Below are 13,882 nucleotides of genomic sequence, written 5' to 3'. Positions count from 1 at the left end.
AATACTTTTTAGTCATGTTTTTTACGACAAATGAACAAGAAAAAATGTTTGTAAACAACCAGCGTACCAAGCGCGTTACTATGCGCAGTGCGGCAACATTGAAATCGCCGTCCTCAGTCGCTCGAACCGTCGCTGTCATGTGGTTGCCTCGGCGAGCGACTTCGGATCAGCGACTGCGGATCCTAGTCGCGTCGCTTGTCGCGTCGCTGGAAAAATCGCTCCATGTGGTTAGCGCTTAACTCTCTTGGTGTGCGTGTGTGTATGTGTGTTAGTGTTCTTTTTCATTAATAATACATTGTACCCTATCCCGCCTTTGCCTAGCCTTACTGCAAGTTTTACTTACTGCAAAGGGTTATTTTGGAAAGATATTTATTTAATGTCAACAGCAGCTGGGCATGTCAGTTGTTCAAGCATGCAAACTTTTTTTGTGTGGTGGTAGAACTATGAGCACCAATTAATTAGGCTTGCTTGCATCGCGAGAATCGCGCGCTTGTTATAATTGATTATGAGGTTCAACGAGCCGATGCCACACAGGCGTTTGGGTGCGTCGTACGTTTTTGACCGACTGGGGATCTTTAACAGGCGCCTAAATCTCGAACGCACGGGCATGCGCTTGTTATATCACGGCATGCATTCTGGTGTCACATGCACAGCTGCAAAGCCAGAGCAAAAATGGACCCCTTTTGGTCTGGAATGCGTTCAATTCATTAACGCACGCGGTAATTGATTTCAAACATTGTTAGGAAAACCAAGAACGGCGCAAATCTGACCTTGGTGTACAATCGACAGACTGAAATAAAACAGCGCCAGTCTACCGCTAGACGTTACGCCGCGTTCGCGGGTAGTGTTACGAATCAGCGCGCCGCTGTGCTGCAGGCTTCGTGCAGCGCTTTTGTGCTTTGTGGCAGAGCTACCACTACGTGCGCCTTTCGCGTGGGCGTTTTTCGGTCGGTGACTCAAGCTTGCAGCGACAGCCAACAGATCCCAACACTACGCAAGGTGCTTGGGGACGGCCGGCACAAAGGCGCCTCGCTGTCGGCGCGCGATTCAAACTTCGGCGGCGGCAGCCACAGCGAGTTGAGACTTGACCCGGCGAGGCAGACGTCGCATTGGAGACCTCCTCTCTCCCGTCTTTCAGAGTTGAGACTTGACCCGGCGAGGCAGACGCCGCATTGGAGACCTCCTCTCTCCCCTCTCTCAGACTCAGCATGCGCCGCTACTAACGACTCCTCACTAACTCTGGAAAGAGCGTTGTGTGTGTGTGTACCATGTCACGCCGTGTGCAGAAAGCAGGGGAAAAGTTTGTTTGACCGTTAATAAATACGAGCCCCAAGGGCCAAAGTGTATTCATTTTGGAGCAGCGAATCAGTGCTGTCACTCTGCTCGAGTCCTGTACCGTACCCTCGCCCGTCAGGGCATTGTTCCTGTATCTCTTCGTCTCGTCTCTCGCCATGCAGTAAGCCAGTTAAGTTTGCCTGCGGCTTCTGGCCGTCTTCTCCAAGGCAGAAACATTTGCTGGCCGCTCGCTTCACCACGCTGCCACACGCATGACGAAGGCGATGGAGCTCGGATGGGGGACGCCTTCCCGTACGCAACAACGAGCGGGGGGGTGGCCAATGGTGGTGTGGCAACTTCTCAACAGTGGCCCCAGAGCAGTCGCTTGCGCCCGACAAGTGCATGATAGTCGCACGCTTATTTGAGGTACCAAGTTTGGTCATAGTTCAGTCGCTTAGTTAAACCGGCCCCGACACGTTGAAAAGTCCCTTTGCTCACATCCATTCACCACGATTCTCGCTAGAGGTAGCGTATTTTGTACGCCTAAAGCGAGCTACGTGCATCTTGGCTGTAATGATATCCGCTAATAACATCTGCGCCTGACTGGTACTACGAAGTATCACGAGAGAATGTATAAAACAAAAGCAAGGTAATTCACCTGCAGTGTAATATGCAAAGCATGTCACGCAATGTTCAGCAAAGTGGAAGCCGAGCGACGTAATCTATCTTTTTACATTCGACGTGTATGCGCTAAATTGTAATAGTGAAGCCAAGGTATACATATATATTGTAATGCGGGTTTATTGGTTAGATGGCGGGTAGCAGGAAAAGAGCACTGAGAAGCGGCAAATGGATCGGTGGTCCAGCCGCCAGAATGTCTCGCACACTCCACGAGCTTAACGCCGATGACGATGCCGCTGTGGTGGCTCACCCTGTTCCCTCGTCGTCATCTGCACAATAAGAGTGGACAGTCCTCTTGAGCGGGCGTACACCACGTCTGTTGGGATCGTCAACACCAATCACGAGGCCAATGCTGAGCGTTGTTGTTGCGGCGTAGCTTGCCTGTTCGTCGATAGTGCTCGCACGATGGCTTCGCGCCACTTGCTCGTCGTTCGCACCCTACGGGCGATGCACGTGTACCGTTTCGCAGCCGCGGCAGCGCAGGTCAGACGACGGTGTGAGCGGCTCCACAACGTAATTAACGGCTGAGGTTTGTTCGAGTACGCGGTATGGTCCATGGAACTTGGAAAAGGAGCTTGCTAGAAAGACCATGGATAGTGGTACCCAAAGCCGTACGAGAGAGCCGGGAGAAAAAGTCACTTGTAGGTTGTCACCATCCCGCCGTTGTTTTTGGTGGAATTGATCTTCGGAGGTAAAGGTGCGAGCAAGCTGACGACACTCCTCAGCGTGGTTGCAGATCTGAGAAACGGTGCTGTACTCGAAATCATCGGGTCGGTAGTGTAGAATGGTGTCGGGAGGGCAGGATATACTTCACGGCCGTAAAGGAGGAAATACGGCGAGAACCCTGTGGTGGTCTGCGTCGCAGTGTTGTACGCGTAAGTCACAAAGGAGAGAATCGTATCCCAATCGGAGTGGTCAGAAGACACGCACTTGGCAAGCATGTCGCCAAGAGTGCGGGTAAATCTCACCTTCAAGCCATTCGTCTGGGATGGTAGGCCGTAGTACTGCGGCGCAATGTTTATAATAAACGTTGGGTATCGCGATATGTACAGAAATGGCGGAGTACATTTCGTTCCTTGCATTCCCATGCCCCTGGCAATGCGTATCCAGCTTGCAGTTCTGAGGTCCATAATTTTGTACTCGGGTTCTCCTCTGGCCACAGATCGCGGGCTCCCTGTACGTTAGGGCAACCAGCGTCTCATTTTCTTGGGCGCGCGTCAATTGAGCGTCCACCTTCTTAGGGCGTACAGGCACAAAAAGGGAAGATGCTGAGAGCCGGTTAGGACCCTGCGCTCCCGTTCAACGCCTCCTCGCGGCCTTGAAAGAAGCTTTTACAGGGACGTCGTTATGACGACCGCTTATGACGACACCTTCGGGCCCTCATTGGCTGCGGCCGCGCGACGGTCGCAACGACCATGCGATGGCAGGCTCGCCAGTCGCACGTCGTGAGCCTTCTCCGACCAGTGTACGCCGCCAAAACCGGTCCTAAGTAAGAAAGAGTGCACCGTGCCGGTAGGTGACGCGGTAGCCTGTTATGTAAATGTTTGTTCAGGTATGCGTTCACAGATATGATTATGCGGTTACGAAGAAAAGTCCGCAAACAACGCCGTCAAACAAGCAGCTTTGTCCAGTTTTGCCGCGCCGCTGTTTTGACGCCTTCAATGTGTTGTCAGAGTAGTGTCCTCTGAAAAACACACAGTGATGTGTTGTCATTGTGGTGCAAGACCAGTGCTAACACTAAGGGCGCCACTGCCTCACGATGCAAACAAACTTTAGCTTTATTGCAATAAAAGTTTATTGCTCCTCCGCCTTATCGCGTGCTTTCTATCATGGCGCCGGCGCCAATATTGGATTTATACACCTTTAGAGCGCACAAGCAGATGTTCTGTTAAAGTCGTCGTATGCACGCAGAAAAGCTGCTACTACTACAACCAAGAATCGTATCCACAAAGCAGAACCGCACCAGAAAACTAGGGTTTGGTACGGAAATTTAATACGCATCGACAAAGTTATGTGCTTATTTATTTATTTATTTATTCACATACCCACATTTCGCCCAGAGGGCATTACAGTAGCGGGGGGGGGGGGGGGGGGGGGCGGGGTAAGAACGCATTTTCACACCGATATGCGCCAACAGAGTGAGAGCTATAAAGAATAACAAGAAACAGAGAAACAAATAGCAGACAGTAGGGGGGTAAAAACCTATTTTCATACACGAAATGCGCCAACAAAATGAAAGATACAATGAATAACAAGGAACAGAGAGACAAATAACAGACAAAAATTAACAAATGACAGCATGAAAAGTAGCATAAAAAGTAACACTGCCCAGCATTCAAAGAACACAAGTATGCAGAAACGTACGCATTAATTAACGTATAAAAGAAAACAAGTATGCAAAAACAGAAATGCACACTAGGAAGAATAGCGTTCAAATTTTAGCATTCAAGATGACTGCGTAAAGCCACCAGGAGTTCATTGTCGCTTGCAACAAGGATGATGTCCCGGGGAAGCTGGTTCCAGGATTTTATAGTGCGGGGGAAAAATGAATTCATAAAAGCAGTTGTACGAGCGGGTATTTCTCTTATCTTGCGCGTGTGGTCAAGCCGATGGGAGACATATGTGGGCAGCACCAGGTAAGCATCTTTGTTCAGTGGTGTTCGGTTGAAGTATACGTCTCTTAGAGAAGCCATACGAAAAAAGGCCCGACGTGACGCAAGCGCAGGACAACCAAGAGAATCTTTTATCCGAGTAATGCTGCTTGGAAATGCTTAACTCTGCGTACCAAAACGAGCAGCGCGGTTCTGTATGGCCTCGAGACTATCTATCAGATTTTGCGTGAAGGGGTCCCAAACCGTACAACCGTATTCGAGAATAGGGTGGATATTTGTGCTATATAGAAGTTCCCTTACAGCCTGCTTAAAATTTCTCCTAATGAAGTTAAGCGTGCGGGCGGCCTTTGTGGTTATTGATTCTACGTGTCGATTCCATGTTAGGTCGCAAGAAAATGTGACTCCTAAATATTTAGCGTGGGTTACCTGAGGGATAGCTTCGTTACCCAGATTATATTGTGTTTGGAATGGTTTGCGTTTCCGGGAAAATTGAATATGTTTGTATTTAGATACGTTTAGGGACATGAGCCACTGGCTGCACCAAAAACAGATTTTGTCTAAGTCAGTTTGTAGCGCCAGCCTATCATCATCACCTCGGATTTCCCTGTACAGAACGCAGTCGTCTGCGTATAGCCTTATACTTGAAGTTATGCTCGCACCAATGTCATTGATATAAATCAGAAATAAAAGTGGTCCAAGTACCGACCCTTTCGGTACACCAGATGACACAGGAACGTTTGTTGATTCAACACCATTAATTACAACCTTTTGGGATCGACCAGTAAGATAATTTTGAAGCCAGCAAAGAATATTGTTTGGTAAGCCAAGAAAAGATAGTTTGTGTAAGAGGAGGCTGTGAGAAACTTTGTCGAAAGCTTTCTGAAAATCAAGCAGTACACAGTCTGTTCGCACACCTTTATCGAAAGATTTAAATAAATCGTGCGAAAATTCTGTTAGTTGAGTGGTGCATGATCCGCCTGACCTAAACCCGTGTTGGTAATCGACAAAGAAATTGTTGTTTTGGAGATGGTTAAAGATGGCTGTATATGTTATGTGTTCAAGCGTCTTGCAACAAACACTAGTCAACGAGATAGGTCGATAGTTTGGAACCAAATCTCGATTTCCGGTCTTGTGAATGGGCAACACATTTCCGATTTTCCAATCCTGCGGTAGTGTGGAACTTGAAACGGATATGTTATACAATAGTGTTAAATACTTAGATATGGCAGATGCGCAGGATTTAAGGACAAGATTCGGAATTCCATCAGGGCCTGGTGCTGAGTTTTGTTTTATGTTTTGAAGAAGCTTGAGCACTCCGTAACGATCAACGATAATTTCAGGCATAGGCTGAAGTACTGGGTATGTGCAAGTTGGAAATTGGCTAGCTTGAGATTTTGAAAAGAAAGATTCAAAATACTCGTTAAAGCATTTTGCTTTATCAACATCATTAAGGACAGAGTTGTTATTAAACGTAAGTGGCGGAATACCTGTATCATCTTTACGGTTAGTCTTCACCAATTTCCAGAATTCTTTTGGGTTATTTTTAATTTTTGAGCCTAAAGAATGAAAGAACATTTTTTTTTTTTCAGATTTAATTTTACACTTTATTAGATCGCCCAGCCACTCAAGGCTGGCAAATAGATCCGGCTCGGGGTGTTCTCTGTGCTTCTTGAGCATTCGTTTTCTCTTATGAGTGTTTTTATTTCTCTCGTAAACCACGGCATGTTTGACCTTTGCTCTCTCGAAAGTATCTTAAATGGTATGTATAGGTCTATAAGGGTGAACATTTTTTGCTTGAACTTCAACAATAAATATGTGATGTCTGATGCAGCGCTGTAAGATTCAAATAAAGGGAAATAATTATCTAATTCTGAGGCAAATAGTGTCAAGTTCAATTTGAGAACATACACGTAACCGCGCCAGAAAACTAGGGTTCGGTACGGAAATTTAATACGCATCGACAAAGTTCTGTACTGGGTGTCAAGTTCAAACTGAGAACACACACGTAACCGCACCAGAAAACTAGGGTTCTGTACGGAAATTTAATACGCATCGACAAAGTTCTGTACTATATGAAGGGTGTCAAGTTCAAACTGAGAACACACACGTAACCGCACCAGAAAACTAGGGTTCGGTACGGAAATTTAATACGCATCGACAAAGTTCTGTACTATATGAAGGGTGTCAAGTTCAAACTGAGTACACACACGTACCTACATCGATTGCAGTATATGTGAACCACCCAAAAAGCATACAGAAATGACAAAATATGCGCACTGCCCTTCAACAAGCTTCTGTTTCTTCCGACTATATATCATACCCAACAATGGGGAAACTAAACTCCAACATTGGCTTGAACCATTTTGAACAACGGATTCCCGCGCGTTTCAGTGCAATGTTCGTATTTGATGCCTCTCAGCTCCTAGCAGCGCTCACCATTGCTACCACATGTCGCAAAAAACTGTGGTACGGTTCACCGGGCACAGAAACGCCGCTGCAAACTCAGCGGAGTGCTTGGCCATCAAGTTGCAAGCGTGCTCTTCCGGCCTGGAGGCGTCTGTGGGGTCACCGCAGTGCAGCAAGCAGCGGCTCGCAAAGAAAAGACGGTCTGCGCTGAGCGTCTCAAGACCCTGCAGAAGCACGCGTTCGCGGCCGACGTCGGAAGCTTTCCTGTAGGCCCGGAAGAGCGCCTGAGCGCCCACTGACACACCGGCGTCCCGATCGGAGCCGAAGTTGCTCACCTCTGACAAGAGGTCGCAATGGTAGCGGTCTTCGAAGATGCTTTGCTCTTCTGGAGACCAGGTGATCGCGAAGCCTTGCCCATCTCGCAGCATGTTGTTGTGGCCAAACGCACGCATCAGAGTCCGCACGAACACGCTTCCCAATAGGCCGTAGTTGGTCTCTGGGAGGCCGCCGTAGCTGAACAACGGGGGCAGCATGGACATGGTGGTGACGATGAGGCCGTCTTGGAATTCGTAAGATACGCCAAGCTCCCTGCTCCTGAAAGGTAGCTCTAGCGCTCCCTGCTCCACCACCATGCGGTACATGTGTCGCATGTACGCCTGGCTCGTTTTAATGTAGTCCAAAAGGAAGACGCCATTGGACAATGGGTATGCGTCGTAGTTCGCCTCCACACGGGACCAATTGCCGATTTCTGCGGCAAGTTTCCACCTAATGAAGGCAAGCTTTTTTAGGATTTGTGTTTTCGTTTCTTGCGCCAGCCAGTCGGAGTCCCTTATGCTAACGGCTACTTCCCTCACCACGGCTTTCACCATTCTCTGGACTTGAGTAAGCCTGCTGGCGTTGACAATCGGGAGCAACGCAGGTGCGATGATTGCAGGGCCGAAGAAGGAGTACGACAGGTTGTAGCAGTAAGCACGCCAATTCGAGCGGCGTTCCCCTTTGATGAGGCCGCTGACGCTAGAAAGGTGACGCGCGAGTTCCCACGTGATGTACAGTGAGAGCTCTAGGTTGTCGGCCTTGAGCATCATCTGGTGAAAGAAGACCGCTGGCTCTGATTCCAGATCTAGCTGGAGTCTTCCAGGCAACGCCTCATTGGAGTAGAACTTCAGCAGTTTCAGCCAGTTTTGCCGTATCTTTTTCACATCGACCGTTCTGTCGAAATCATTAGTGAGGTTTAAGATCATCGACTCGACGTACCATATTTCAGAGATGAGTTTGGACGTGGCGTTCCTGCGGAATCCCGTGGCTGAAATTACTCGCCTGGCGAGAAGCACGAACGCACCCTTCCTGGCTATGCGTGTTCGTGCCATCTTCCACTCTTCGAACGAACGACTGAAACCAAGTCGGAGGCGTTGTGGGACTTCTCGAAACGGCGGCCGTGCATCTACATCCAAAGTGAAGAACAGGTCAATGCCGAACCGGAGCAGGAGTTCCAGGGTCGTTTTGTGGAAATCGATGATGTGGGCGTGAAACGAGAAGTTGTACTTTCTAAAGAAGGAGGCCAAAGCAGAAGTATTGCCATCCCAGTGGACACGCCTTACGCAACTCGTGTAGAAGGCGGCGGCCTTTGCTGTTGGCTTCGGGGTGGCGCTGGTATTGTAGCGAAGTGTGTCGAGGAAGTGGCGGTAGATGGTTGACGACACGTTCTCGTGCATTTCGTCGAGCAGGGAGCCGTTGACGATACCGCCGTATCCGCTGCAGACGTATTCGTAAAAATTTTCACAAGGGTCGACTGAGGCATCGATGGACCGCCTGAGCAGCCAAGCCACATGCATGGTTTCTCTCTCTTCGTGACGCCAGTGCAGGTCTTCATCAAGCGGCGAGTCGTCCAGCAAGCTAATATTCAAGTAGGTCAAGTTGGAGCTGTTGGCGGGGTATGTAAATTTCGAGGGTTCTCCGGAGGGCAGAGCTGAATACACCAATGCGGCGGCCACCAGAGAGAATAGAACGCAGGGCGTCACAAAGCGTGTTCGGAAAGCGGGTTTGGGTTCGTCGCTGAAGGTCGAACGGCGGCCCGTTGGGGACCACACAAGAAACGATGAACGCACGGCACTGCGAATGAGGCGGCGACATATCCTCAGCAAAATCATCGTAGTATAGCTAAAGGTGCGGAGTCGACTATGAGGATGGGTATGATGACGCCTTGATGATAATGATGATGATGATGATGTCCTCAAAGATTTTGGCACGTACCCACAAGGGGGGATTGGCCAGGGCTAAATCGGTTGTTGAAATACATGGGGATTGATTGATTGATTGTAGGGTTTAACGCGCCGACGCAACGCAGGCGATGAGGCGCGCCGTAGTGGAGGGCTCAGGATTAATTTTGACCACCTGGGGATCTTTAACGTGCGCCGAAATCTCGTACACACGGGGCGTTTTTGCTTTTCGCCTCCATCAGAAAAGCGGCCGCCGCGGCCGGGAATCGAACCCGCGACCTCGTGCTCAGCAGCGCAACGCCTTAGCCACTGAGCCACCGCGGCGGGTTAAATACATGGGGACCTCAAAATACTAAATTATTTCCGGAAAAGAGGCCGTAAAAGGAAACTTAGTTATGAATAAAACCCGAATTAACCCATTAATTAGCACCCTTCAGCAATTCAAACGACCTGAAGCAGAAAGAAAATTTTGAATGCAAATATATATATCCCTTTTTGCCAACCCCAAATTTGACGCCTTCTATGAGAGAGAGGGAGGGAGAGAGAGAGAGAGAGAGAGAGAGAGAGAGAGAGAGAGGAGAGAGAGAGAGAGAGAGAGAGAGAGAGAGAGAGAGAGAGAGAGAGAGAGAGAGAGAGAGAGAGAGAGAGAGAGAGAACTTTATTTGGGAATAGAGAGAAAGGAATGTAGAAAGAGTTATGGGTGAAGTCCTATTTCCAGTACTCCAGTAGCAAAGGCTCCCAGCTTGGCTCTTTCTAGCAGCTCACGCTGTGTCGAAAGGTCCGAGCTTGACAGTGCTAAATCCCAGGACCCTCTAGAGGTTTGGTAGGTGTTCTGTTGCCAAATTATAGGGCAGTTTCAGACTGTGTGCAATAAGTATGCTATTAATTTGCAATTGTGGCATTATTCGTTATATCTCTCTGGGGAACATGAGGGACAGTCTGGATTTGTGGTGGGAAAACGTTGGTTTGTAGTTTTCCTTGTGTTTCTTGCTTCTTCGGCATCTAACATGCGATGCGGTGCGGGCATGGTCTTTCTCGCTTGCCTTTGTGCAAAAAGCCTTTCGTTAAGTGACATGAAGGGAGGGAGGGTGTAAGAGTGGTCCGTTTCCCTGCGGCTGTTGATTTGCTCGCTAGGGAGTCGGCTCTCTCGTTTCCTTCAAGGCCTTCGTGTGCTGGGCTCCATAATATTCTATGTGGCCTTTTGGTTCGGCTGGTAGGATCTTGCTGGTTTACGCGGGAAAAGGTCACATATTAGGTTTCTAATTGCTCTTGTAGAGTCCGTGATGATGATGAGGTTTTGTTGTTATATTCTCCCCGTCTTACAGCGAGTAGTATGGCTGTGGTTTCAGTTTCTTGAGGTGTTTGTTTTCTGCTGATGAGAAGGTCCAGAAGTTTGCCCCGTGCATCCACAACTACGGCTGATGATATTCCGTGGTGGTTGGTGGCGGCATCCGTGTATACTGCATCTGGATTTTTCCCGTATGTGCTCCTTATATAGTTAATTCTTGCTAGTCTTCTACCTTTATTGTAGAGGGGGCTCATTTTCTTAGGAATGGGGAAAATTTTAAGAGCTTTGCGTTGTTCTGGTTGCAGCTCCGTTGTTCTTTGTACGAACTCGGTGTGAATGGTGTGTCCCGTTCTTAGGATTTCCCTGCCGGTTATTGTTTTCAATAGCCTCTCTTTTTGTGCTTCGAGGGTGGCTTCTTGGACTTCTTGGAAGGTATTGCAGATTCCCAGGTTGTAGAACTTCTCGTTGAAGGTGTAGATGGGTAACCCGAGGGCGATCTTGTTAGCCGTTCTTATTATAACGTTTACTCCTTCTTCTTGTCTTCGGTCCAGGTGTTGGAACGGTAGACTATATGCGATCTTGCTCATTATGAGTTGGATGAGTTTATTGTGTCCTCTTCTCTCATACCTTTTCTGGTCCGTGTGATGCGTCTGATGACTCTCGCTAGTTGTTGCGTTATTTTTCTTAGGTTGCTCAGCATGGGGGTTGCTTTTCTGTCTTCTTGTACGTATATGCCCAGTACTCTGACCGTAGGTTTGAATTGGACATTTTTGCCGTCTATTTGGATGCTTCTTGTGAGAATGGGTTCCTTGGATGGGCTGATTCTGATTAATTCTGACTTTTCTTGTGCGCATCGCAAGCCGTTGTCTAGTATTAGACCCTTTATGCTGTTTATGGCTTCTTGTAGGGTATTTAGCTTTTCGGTTAGAGTGCCTTCTTTGGTCCAAATTGTTATATCATCTGCGTAGACGGACTTCCCAATCTGTGCGTTCTCTTCTAGCGTTCTTCCTATTTCTATCATGGTCAGGTTGAAGAGCAATGGGGAAATAACAGAGCACTGTGGTGTTCCTCTGTTAGGCATCTCGAAGGGTCCGGATCTAGTATTCCCAATTCCTATGGTGGCTCTCCTGTTAGAAAGGAAGTTGGCAATGTATTCGTACATTTTCTTGCCGCATCCTGTTTTCTCCGCCGCCTTAAGTATCACCTCATGTGACACGTTGTCGAAGGCTCCTTTCAGGTCGATTGCTAGGATGATTTGATCTTTGGAGTTAGTTCCCTAGCATGTCGTGTTTTAGCTGCAGGAAGGCATCTTGGGTGGCAATATCTCTCACATCCTGCTTAAAAAAGGTATATGAGAGAATCATCATGACTAGACTAACGAGACACCTGGAAGAAAACAACATGTTCCCAGACTGCATGATAGGCCATCTATGTCATCGCATTCTTCATCTTCCTCTGCCCCTCAAGCTGCTACACATACCTTCTAAAGGTAATTGGCCATTGCCCGGGGCGAAAAAAAGTGAAACAAAGTTTGTTTGAATGTATATATGGTATACCATGGCGGGCGGATAATTTTTTGCTGAAATGGCAGTATTAGAGCCTTCGGAAGTGTTTTGAAGGTCTGGGCGACGATGACGACGACGACGAACATGACGACGATGATTATTTTAAATCTTGAGGGCACCTTTTTGCTTGTTTCCCTTTTTCTGCTGCTCAGTTTTAGGGCCAACCTTTCGCCTTTTCTTTTGGTATTTGAAAAAAGAGGACGTTTCGTTTTTTTTTTTGTTTTTTTTAGCATCTGAACAGGTTTTTAACAGAAGTGGGCCCTGGCTTCTCCAAATGAATCTTCTTCAAACACCTACTTTAAATAACAGCTTTTATTAGTTTCAAGGAAACGTAATAATTGAGTAAAACTTTTTAATGAAGCGGCACCACAATGCTTTAAGCGTGGGAAAGGGAATGGGAGAGGAGAGTTAAAGCAGTGGGTAAATGGGACTGCCTCACTTCTTGTTCGCACTGATGAGGCCCAATTCTTTCCAGCCCCACTCTTGGGATGAGTTCATCAGGACTGATGGGCTAGGCAAACGGGTCAGTTAACTTATGACCGGGGGACTTCTACTCTAGTCAGACCGTTCTAAAGAGAATAAAGTGCTATTCGGCGGAGCGATTCTTTCTTGCGGGTGCGGGTGCAGTTGTGGTGCCGTGAATGTTCGGAGCTTGGCAAAAGTCAGACATTACCGTTTGCTGGGGTACTTGTGTGACATATGGTCCATCTTGGAGGCAAATGGGCAGTATATGTACCATTTGCATTTGAGGTGAGTAGGCAGCCACGAGCCGTGAAGCCGAGCCGTATGCCATCAACCATGCCATAACATTCCTTGTGTAGGGAAGAGCAATCGATTTCTCTTCGTAGTACTTGAAATACACTTGCAAACGCCTTCGTGTGTGGTAAAATCGACATCATGAATGAAATAATAATAATAATAATAATAATAATAATAATAATAATAATAATAATAATAATAATAATAATAATAATAATAATAATAATAATAATAATAATCAATCAATCAATCAATCAATCAATATTTATTTTTGGTGCCCAGGAACAACCCTAGGGTCTTGGTACTGGTACACCATATACAAGCATTCATAAAAACAAACTAAAATCAAGACAACACAACACAGAAAACCATATATATGAAAGAAACAATAAGATAAAAATAGTTACAGAGATCCCAGAAAGCAAAACAGCAAAAAAAAAAGGAAGCCTAGTGTTAGAAACCATGACACCCGGCCAGCAAAACGTTGAAGGCACGTGAAAAATTGAAAATACACAAGCAAATACTCAATGCACATGACGGAGATAGATTATACACATAAAACAAAGGTTTTGTAACAAAATGTTAGGAAGTTTCAAAATGGAAAAAACGAAGTTCAGCGTTACAAGCACTGACACCTAAACCGACAGAAATTCAAGCAACACAAAATCAGGAAAAGTGAAAAACAAACAAGCAAGATGATGATTTGCATAAAATAAATACTGAACAGAAATACGGCACATAAATGACATAAAGGCACTTAAGCTACAACAGTTATCAATTCATTAGAGAACAAAGACAAAGAGCTCTGGAATATATCAAGACGATCGGAATATTCATTATATGCACATTGTATTCTGCAGATGGACGAGCATCGTTTACTTAAAGCATCTGTTCTGAAAGTTCGAAATCTTCGGAAAAGTTTGTTCGGCAAGTTGACATTGATAAGTGCAACCAAGTCATCACACAAAATATCACCATGAAGAAGTTTATAAAGAAAGATAATGTCAGCTCTCATTCGTCGACACCAAAGGGAAGGAATACTTTTGAGACAAGACATGCTGCCGTTTGCGTCTTCTTGTA

At 46.8% G+C, this 13,882-nt stretch overlaps 1 protein-coding gene across 1 annotated transcript; it reads right to left on the bottom strand.

The window, feature by feature from the left end:
- Window positions 1-7,009: 7,009 nt before the first annotated feature.
- Window positions 7,010-8,806, bottom strand: LOC144168515 (kell blood group glycoprotein homolog). The gene has a single exon (XM_077697484.1). The coding sequence runs from the start codon at window positions 8,804-8,806 to the stop codon at window positions 7,010-7,012; it is 1,797 nt and encodes a 598-aa protein (XP_077553610.1).
- Window positions 8,807-13,882: the final 5,076 nt, after the last annotated feature.

Source organism: Haemaphysalis longicornis, unplaced genomic scaffold (assembly GCF_048455015.1).
Source record: "Haemaphysalis longicornis isolate Haplotype H1 unplaced genomic scaffold, Haemaphysalis longicornis Haplotype H1 scaffold_2, whole genome shotgun sequence".
In the NCBI taxonomy this organism is placed as follows: Eukaryota; Metazoa; Arthropoda; class Arachnida; order Ixodida; family Ixodidae; genus Haemaphysalis; species Haemaphysalis longicornis.
Note: the sequence above shows the minus strand (reverse complement) of the source record. Positions and strands in the feature narration are given on the sequence as shown.